This window comes from Marmota flaviventris, chromosome 4 (assembly GCF_047511675.1).
Source record: "Marmota flaviventris isolate mMarFla1 chromosome 4, mMarFla1.hap1, whole genome shotgun sequence".
Classification (NCBI taxonomy): domain Eukaryota; kingdom Metazoa; phylum Chordata; class Mammalia; order Rodentia; family Sciuridae; genus Marmota; species Marmota flaviventris.
The window spans coordinates 158854066-158864050 of NC_092501.1; the positions used below are offsets into that span (position 1 = coordinate 158854066).

A 9985-nucleotide genomic window follows, 5' to 3' on the forward strand; every position below is an offset into this window, starting at 1 on the left:
TTAAGATTTTATACCAATTTTATTAGAAATTCTCACTTACAAGTATTTTGAAGTTGTATGCTTTTAGAAATTTTCCAGTAGTCTGGTACCTCCCAAGTTCTTCATGACAAATTTAAGTGTAATGATTTGATGGACATGCTGTCCAGTTATCTTAACAATCTCGAATGTGCAGGATTTGTGGTACGGGGTTGCACTGATTTTTTTTGACTTGTGTGTTTAAACTTCCTCCAACATACATCTAGTCTCTTTTCATTTGAGGAATGGGATAAACTACCCAATTTCCTTTTTTTATTTTATTTTTTTATTTTTGGGCAGGGAGGTGAGGGATCAGTGGTGGTTTCTGCAAATTTCTTTAAGTTTTAGTAAAATATTTTCCCACTTTTATTCCTATTTTCCTTTTCATTTTAGAACACTTGAATCGTTCCTGTTACCTTTTCTATGTGAATTTCCTGAAGGTTAATTAATCTGCTTACTGCCTGGCTCCTTGTCCATAGGGATGGTCCTGTATAGCCCTCTGATTCCATATGTGATGCTCATGACCTTGAGCATGTTCCCTACAGCTTCTGATTGTATTCAGGGAGGAATGAGGCTCCGTAGTACGAGCATTTTTTCTGATTTCTCTCACTGTAGAATAAAGAATTACAGAGATAGGCTTTTCTTGATTGTGTCTTAAATATTCAGTAGTGAAAACCTTTGTCAGTTGGTGCTACTTGCTTTTAAAATATAACCTGAAATGTTTCTTCTTTTTATGTTTAAATTATTTTTTATGGATGTTTTTCACCCTGGGCTTGAGTTTTCCTGGGACTCTGCTTCTTTGACAATAATTCCCTTGTGCTTGAGCACATGTTCATTTCCAGTGGGCCCTCAGTAAACTGAACTTACTCATGGAATAAAAGTGAAGTGTAGAGATTTTGATAAAATTTAACTGTTAATGTGAGTTGAAGTATTTTTTTCAGAGGTGTAATTAGTCTCAGTATTAGCCATCCATTCAGATAGCTTGGCTTAACCACAATAATTATACCAGGGAAGTCCAAATTCATTTTTTTTTATCAGCTGGCTTGGGAATTTGACTTTTGTTCAGATGTCTACTTTTTGTTTTTCCAGTGGGTATTGCAGTTCATGACTTTGCCTAACAGAGAATACCAACCTCTTCCTCATCATGACATAACCCACACATATCCTACCCATGGCTGGAACTCCAGTTCGCTGAGCATCCCTGCATACCCCAAGGGGAAAGTGCATTAATATCCATTTTCCTTGTCCACTGTTTTTCTCCAATTCATAATAAACACAATTCCAGGTAAATCTCTTCACCGTGCAGTGCTAACTTCTCTTTCCTCCCTAGCAGCTCTTGGGTGCCTGCCTGTGGCACAAACCCCCAGTATCTTTCCAAATTGATGCAGATTGTCCTTCCACTGCTGTCCCATGTGTACCTGTGGTATTCAGAGCTGTCAAGAGGGTGAGGCCCTTGCAGGATGATGGGATGCTGCTGAATGACTGATCACAGTTCCAGAATCTCTTACCTTTTAAGTCGTAAAAATACATTCTATTAGATTCTTTTAGAGTTTGCTGGAGTCTTCTATAGCTGATCAGTCTCTCTTATGACAAGCTCATATTAAACAAATCTTAAAAATGTCAGATGTTAATGCACTAAGGTGAGACTCATTCTACCTCCTGGGCCTGAGTTCTCTTGTTGGCAGCTCAACACTGGCTTCTCTTGATGGTACAGCAAACCTGCTAATTCCTATAGTTTTAATCTCTTCTCTCTCCTCTGTAAGTTCATGACTCTGTTTAGTGGTGGTTGCGCTGTCACTTAAGTTCCAGATTTTTTAGATAATATACAGGTCTAGACTGCACTTTGTTCTGGGTTTGGCTCCTGTCACTAACACATTCATGCCTTCTCATTCACAGAAGCACTCTCTTGGATGAAGACTGTAATGTATTAAATACTGTATTTACTGTCTTTTGTTTCAGAGGGTGATCTTTTTCTGGCTTTGTCCTGAAATTGTGGGGGTGTCCTACAGTAGGCTTCTTTCTACTATTGTACCTTCTGTTCTAAACCAGGAGACTTGCTGTTCCCTGACACATCCCTCCCACTCCTGTGGTTTTGTTTTCTCCTCACACCTTTTCCTCTATGTGGGTTGTTGAAATCCCGCCACCTCATTAAGTTCCATCTTGAATGCCACATCTTCTTGATTCCTCAAACCCAATGTGCACTTTCTCCTTTGAATTCTATATCTGTTTTGTAGTCCTGTCTTATAACCCCTTATATTAAAGTTACTTGTATCATCTTCCCTATCGTTTCTTCGTAGTATCTGGTATATTTACAAGGTGCTCATGAATTGAGTTAAATTAAAATTTCCTCTTAACTTTAGACCAGTGACTCTCAAACTATGATTTCTGGACCAACATCGGTATCACCTGCTAACTTGTTAGAAATGCAGATTTCTTGGTCTCCACCATGGACCTGCTGGCTCAGCTGCTCCAAGGGTGGCACCAGCAGTGTGTCCTTTGAAAAGCCCTTCATTCTCAGCTTTGAGAACCACTGACGTAGCCTTCCTAAGAGTTGGTATCCAGCCTCTTTATCAAGAACATGGCTTTCCATTTGTAGGAAATACCATCATTTCAAACTGTGTTTAGATGCATCCTGGGGATTCTGGACTGGTAGGGGAGAGGGTGGCACCTGCAGTCCTCCCAGTATTTTTTCCTTAGCAGCTCTGCTTTTATTCCTTTAATGGACTAGTCTGCCATGCAAATTTTCTTTGAAGAAGGGGCTGCATCTTAAGAAAAGTTTGAAAATTGCTGATCCAAATTTGTTGGCATGAGGTTGGCAAACTACTGCCCCTGCTCACAGGGCCTGATGTGTCAATAAAGTTTTATTGGAACGCAGCTTCATCCATTGGCTCACACATGCCCATGCTGCTCTCAGGCCACAGTGGCAGAGCTGAGTTGTGTGAGTAGTGCCTGTGACCTGTAGGCCTAAGGTGTTTACTAGGTGGCCCTAGAAGGAAAGGTTTGCTGATCTCTAACTTAAGCCACACAGAATAATGTCCATACCTCAAAGTAAGAAGAGAAATATCCCTGAGTGTCGTAAACTCACCAACATTCTAACATATTACATCATGTAGGTAGATATTCAACATATCATATATAATAATAAGCCCATAAACATCACTCCAGAGGAGAAAAACCACCTCCCATCTTCCAGAAAAGTAGGTCACATCAGCAAACAAAATGATGTGAGAATTAAGGGTAGCAGACTTTCTTACCTACCTCATTTGCTCATGACATCTTTTTTTTTTTTTTTTTTTGCTCATGACATCTTGAATACATTTTAGGACATTAAAGTATTACTATTCACAATCACTAAACTTTTGTATTACATTTGAATTAAGAAAGAAGGAAAATATGATATACATAAAGATTTCCACTGGGAAAAAATTATACTGAAAGTTCTTTTGAAAAACTTTTAAATTATTTTGGAAAACTTTTTATCAGTTTTGCAACCTTAAAAAGACTTAAAATGATTTTAGGAGTTTTTCTAAGTCAGTTGTGTATATAAATGTCTTATAATTATTGAGCTTATAAGATGGCTAAATCCACACATTTAGATTTATATACTATCCCAGAACCTATCTACAGTCAAGTTCAGTTTTGGAAATGAAATGTTGACTCTTTTCTGAACTTCAGTTCTTAAAATTCTTCATTTAGAGCTGTCCAGGTGTATCAGTCTTTAGATCATCAGTAAAACCCACAAAAAACTGACTATCATTTGTCATTATGAAATAGTGATTGTGGTAGAAAAGATCCCTTAGCTGTGCAGGGATGCCCTGGTGGTAGAAATCTATACAGAAGGTCCAGATGAAGCTTTGGGGACTGAGCATGTGGGTCCGTAGCAGGGCACTTGCAGAGCATGTGAAGCCCTGGGTTCAATCCCTAGAACTTCCAAAAAAAAAAAAGGAAGAAGAAGAAACAACTTTGGAGAAAGAATTTAAGCCAGAAACGTTATATGTCTTCATGGGCAGAGGAGACACGTGGGAGATGTGGGAAGCGGACCTCTTGCTCCTTTCTCTAGTCATTGCCCTGCTGTTTTTAGTGGTCTTCAGCTATTTCAGGGCCCAGAAAATCGATCATTGTAACTGTAATTTGCAAGCTTTTATCTACTATTTTTAGGATTTCCAGTTTTAATGGGCTATTTGTTAATGAATAATTTAATTTCTTCCAGGAATGCAAGTTAATGAAGCCTCAGTAAATGGCTTTGGGTACTGAGTGCTGGTAAAAACTTGTTTCTTATGGTAATGCTTTAAAAATTGCTTGACAACTCTTATAGTTATGGGAAATAGAGGAGGAAGAATGGTTAGAAGAGGTTGTTGTCATGCTCCAGCCTGACTGAGGTTCTTACAAGAACAACTTTGTCTGTAACTTTTGAAGGAAGATGTGGAGAAAGAAAGTGTGTTATTGGGGGAAGTAGGCATTTTTGGAGCCTACTTATTACCTGGAATCTATCTTTATCTCTATATATCTGTGGTCTTTAAACTGAGATGAACATACTACAGCCATATTAGAATATATATCTTTATTTTAATCTAAATTAAAGATTTAACTTTTGTCTCATTAGTATAGAAGTGTATGTATGCAGTGGATGAACAAATGTGATTAAACTGGGCATGGTAATTCAGAATTTTGAGTGATAGATGTGCACAACCAGAAAAGTTGAGATCATTGCTGTAGGCACAAGTTACTGGGTTTTATATAGGAATTAAATCTCATAGACAACTTTGTGTATTATTAGGTTTGGGTAAGCAAGGGCATATTCTTCTATTCAATGTGTCTGAATTTCACTCTTAAAAAGTGAAACTAAAAATAAATTCATTAATCTTTTGTACCTTTCAATATCTTCTCATTCCCCCCAGCAATGTCAGTGTGTTCCAAGCAATGTCTTTTCTGTCTTTTGGTCCTAACTAGTCCATTGTATAAAGCATGACCACTGCTTTATGGGCCCTCAGTGTGTTTGGTTCTGTTTTGGTAGCTTCAGGAGCCTTGTTGAAGTTAACGCGTGGATTGAAAGACGAGTCACTTGCTTATATCTATCATTGCCAAAATCATTATTTTTGTCCAATTGGCTTTGAAGCAACTCCCGTTAAAGCGAATAAGGCCTTCAGGTAAGTGTTTGTGTATTTTATCTGGGTACTTTGACAGGAAAATTGTGTTGTAGAAAGTGTTTTAAGGAATATTAAAAAATATTGTGAGTCTCCTAGAAATTGAAAACTTAGACTGTTCTTTAAAGATTATATATAGCTTTTTTGTGGAAGTGTGTTTAATCTTAGTTTAACACATATCCATTTTACTGTTGTATAGCCATTATAAGAGAGAGTCATTTGAAGACTCACTCTTATGTCTCTTTTAAAATAGTTCCAAAGGACTTTCCATACTGTATCTCTATTTCCTCATCCAGTGTCCCACATGAACAATGTATTGAGAGGATTGATACAGCTCAGTAAAGTGAAAAGCATCTTCCATCTTCGAGTGAAAACCATGGGATTTTTTCTTCCCTTCTTCACCTGAAAAACATGCAGTGTATCAGGGTTCTCCCTTTGTCTTGGTTGCAGGGAAACTCAGAGCCCATTGTTATTTCTAATGTCAGGAACTATATTACCTTAATGGTTATATTTGCTTCTTTCTTTTATTAAAGAAAGACCATTCCAGACCTGTTTGAGTTAGAATTTCCAGGGATACGTCTAGGAAATCAGTGTAGTTAAAAGTTGCATTAGTGCATCTTTGTTTTAGGCTTGTAATTTTATCACACCTGTTGAAATTTCTTGGTTGCATTGTGAGAGGAGAAGAGAGATTGAAGAATGCTTGTAGCAGGCTAGGATTTTTTTTTTCCTTCTAGGATTTGAAGATGATATATAAAATCTTTGAGCCCTAGATTTTGAGTAGGGAATTAAGGCTTACATTTAATTTGTAGGTTGTCTTTAATGGCCTTCAGAAGTTTGCCCAAGCTTAAAACCTAATATCCATTTTAGATTAATGAACGCCATCTTTGAATGCATTTTAGCAGACCCTTTGATATATAGTTGAGGCAGTGTACTTGAGGGGGTGAATGACATTTATTACGCTTACCACAAATGTATTTTATATTTAGCAGGGGTCCTCTCTCACCACAGGAAGTAGAATATTGGATCTTAATTGGAGAATCAAGTAGAAAACATCCTGCCATCCACTGTAAAAAGTATGTTGACTTTCCTGTTTTTTTCTTCTTTAATGGAGACAAGATTTAGATGTCATAAAAAGCATGGACCTCAATTGTATAAATTAGATGAGTTCTGATAAGTTTATCACCCCATGGAGACTTGGTCCATTTTCATTGTTATAGAAAGTACCCTCATTTTCTATTCTTGTCTGTTCCCACAGGCAACCTGAGTTGAGATCTCCTCATCATATTTTTTCTTGGCCTCTTCTTGAATTTCATATAAATGGAATGATACAAAATTCTTCTGTGTCTGCTTCTTCATTTAGGAAACATATCTAGAACCTATATTATTCTATAAAAATTTCAGAATTTGTTGATTCCTACTTAAAAACTTGTTGAGATTTTGATTAGGATAAAATCCATAGAATTCATAGTTTCGTTTGAGGAGAACTGACATCTTAACAATATGAAATCTTCCAATCTGTGAATGTGGAATATCTCTACTTAATTAAACTTTAATTTTTCTCGACAGTGTTGTGTATTTTTTAATAGTCATATGCATTGTTAAATTGCTTCCCAAGTGTTCCATAATTTTTGATGCTATTGTAAATTAACTTTTTAAAAATCAATTTTGTCATCATTTGCTGGTCCTATACAAATAAATAACTGATTTTCCTATGTAGACCTTGAATCTTATATATTTAACAAGTTCACTTATTAACTTTAGGAATTGTTCTGTAAGGCTCTTGGATTTTCTGCACAATCGTGTTGTTTATTAATGGAGAAATGTTATCTTTTAATTCTTTTAAAAATTTAGCCAGGCATATGGCCTGTGCCTTGAGGCCAGACTGGGCAACATGGCAAGACTCCATTTCAAAAAAAGTTGATTATAATTCCAAAGAAATAAGGCATGTTCCTGCCTTCACCTGAAGGTTGTTATCTAATATGCTGACATACATTTGTTTTGTAGGAAAAGTAACTTGTTGTAAACTATGATCCTTGACAATAAATAGTTGGATAAACACAATTGTCATAAAACAGGAAGTTTTTAAAGCTTAGTATATGGAACAATGCTGACAAGAATTATTGCCAATTATTGTTTTGTTAATATTGTAGTTACTTGGGCTTGTGAAAGAATATTATGGACCTAAAGAAAGCTGTGTTGTATTCTTTCTTTTTAACTATAGATGGGCGGATATTGTTACTGATCTAAACACTCAAAATCCAGAATACCTAGATATTCGGCATTTAGAGAGAGGGCTGCAGTTTCGAAAAACAAAGAAGGTAAGAAAAACACTGTTGCATTTGAAGGCATTTTTCCAAATAACCAAAATGCAGTGTTTTAACTCAGCATTCTTTAGGTGGTAAATAATAGAAAGTTAGTTCAGACCATATTGGACAGAAAATTATCTTAAAGACCTAGGGCTGTGTTTACAGCTCAAGGACAAGGAAAAGAGCCTGGAGTCACCAGGGAATGGCACCCAGTATAGGAATGATAGCAGGACCCATGTAGCTAGTAATCACTCTAATGGAGGTCATAGTTTTCTTAGCTCTCTTTTCCTCTGATTATTTCTTGAAGATCATCATCTTTCAATTCATGTCTCCCTTTCAGATGACCAGTCTAGACCGAGACTGTCCTGCCTTGGTCTAGTTCCATCATCTTGGCTGAACTAGGACCAAATTAATTATGATCGTGGGTCAGAGCCATGTGTTCAACAAGGCTGAGAGGGAAGCTCTCAGAGAAAAGTAGATTGCAGTGTGGATTGCGTAAACATCCCTGATATAATCCTATAATGTAAGAGCACATGAAGAGTGGGAGAGGAAGAGGGATGATCTTGGTGTTTGAATTAGGCAGAAGAGGCAGCGACAGTGTGTGTAGAGAGGCACCTGGGGTGGGAGAGGTGTTTTGGCTCCTGTGGGCTTTGTTTTGTAAAGACAGTGTCAGGAATGATGCATAGGATAGTGTGCTCTGGTGTCTGACCAGAGAAGTACTGTTTTTAGGAACGTGTAAGGGCAAAACAACAACAAACAAAAAAGGGGGTCCATCGGGACCCACACATTTATATAATTTACTTTTCTATATTTTCTTGACCTGCCTTTTTTCTCTTTTCAGGTTGGGGGGAATTTGCACTGCCTCATAGCATTCCAGAGACTTCATTGGCAAAGATTTGGGCTTTGGAACTTTCCATTTGGAACCATCAGACAAGACTCACAACCTCCAGCACATGCCCAGGGCATGGCCAAATCTGAGAGTGAAGACAATATCTCCAAGAAGCAGCATGGGCGTCTGGGCCGGTCCTTCAGTGCTAGTTTCCATCAGGACTCATCATGGAAAAAGATGTCCAGCATCCATGAGAGAAGGAACAGTGGCTACCAGGGCTACAGCGACTATGATGGGGATGAGTGACCCTGCTGGGCTCTCCGCATGGTGTCATCCACACAGCTTACCTACAGGACTGCAATACGATAGTGGAAGGTTGAAACGTCTACATTAATAGAACAGATCTCGTGGTACAAAGCATAACCTTATAGTTCTTAATAAATAAGCTTATATATGATTATCATGGGCGATTTCAGATGTATAAGCAGATAAGCACAGATTATTGCCCTTTTAAAATTAAGAGTATGTAAACAATCTAGACAAAAAGTTTTATAAAATCCCCAAATTTACAACTATTTCTAAACAGAAACACAAATTCACTTAACAGCATCAAGATTTGAAATACTTAAGCATGAAGTGATTTATGACTCGATCCCTAGCTAATTTGTTACAGATAGTTTTATTCCTAAGATGAAGATGTAAAGCATTTGTCTACCCTTAAAAAATGGGGGCTGCCAATTTCTAGGTTTTGCTCATGGTTAAAGCTCATTTAAAATTATTTTGAGTCTAGTACTTCTTTCACTAATAGCAGTATTTTGCTTGCCTCATTTGTCTCCTGATTAACTGTCTCAGGATTCTCAATAAAGAGGCAAAAGAGGAAAGACTCAAAAAACCTGGTCTTTTCTATTGGTGTAAAGGGTGACTTAGTGCATTGATTCCTTCATGACTTTCCTGTTAGTATCAACTATTGACAAGAACCTTAGGTTTTGAAGACTTCTGTAAGTCTAGAATAAACCTGGCTTAGTGATAGAATAGAAGAACAGTGGCATCTGAAGTTTCTGTACCCAAGCTACCTTGCAGGGAGATTTTCTGATACTTGACTGATCCCTGGAATGGCATCGTATGTTAATAATGGCTTTGAAGATGCATCAAGAATGCCCAGGTCACTCAGAGGGCACTCTCCACATTCTAAACTCTGAGCTGTTTCTTTTTTGATCCAATTGTCTTTTTGAAGTGAGTTAAATATTTTGGAAGTGTGGATTTCATGTATTTGAGCTCCTCTCTAGCTGCTGTCAGTTCTTCTTCTGCTGCCAACCTGTGACTCACAAACAACTAGGATCTCTTGTTCTTTCATTTTAGGGGTTTGTTCCAGGACTTACAACAGTAGCTTGGTGATTACAAGGTGCTGGATATGTTGGTAACCACATTGCAATACACCTCAAGGAGAGGGTTCAGACTTTTATTTTTAAAATAGTTTCATTTTTTTCCTCTTGAATTTTATATCCATTTGTCCACATACACATGTCTAGCCTACAGAAAGGGATATATATTATGAAATGGTCATTTTTCTGAAGAGAATATTTTGCTTGAAATGCAAAGGACTGAAAGATTTGTAGGTTGTTGATTTTGTTACTTCATACTGGAACTTTTAAAAGGTTTTCATCAAATAAAATTTTGTTTTCTACTTTTAA

General features: G+C 37.2%; 1 protein-coding gene across 7 annotated transcripts in view; it reads left to right on the top strand.

The window, feature by feature from the left end:
• Positions 1–9985, top strand: part of Bivm (basic, immunoglobulin-like variable motif containing) — a 33096-nt gene extending 23111 nt beyond the window's left edge. For 6 of the 7 annotated variants that reach the window (XM_071611630.1, XM_071611634.1, XM_071611633.1 and 3 more), the window contains 4 exons: positions 5030–5162; positions 6146–6232; positions 7381–7477; positions 8307–9985. In XM_071611630.1, the coding sequence (XP_071467731.1) occupies positions 5030–5162; positions 6146–6232; positions 7381–7477; positions 8307–8600 (611 nt within the window). In that variant the 3' untranslated portion in view covers positions 8601–9985. The remainder of the gene's footprint in view (positions 1–5029; positions 5163–6145; positions 6233–7380; positions 7478–8306) is intronic. The other variant, XM_071611631.1, reaches the window with a different exon arrangement.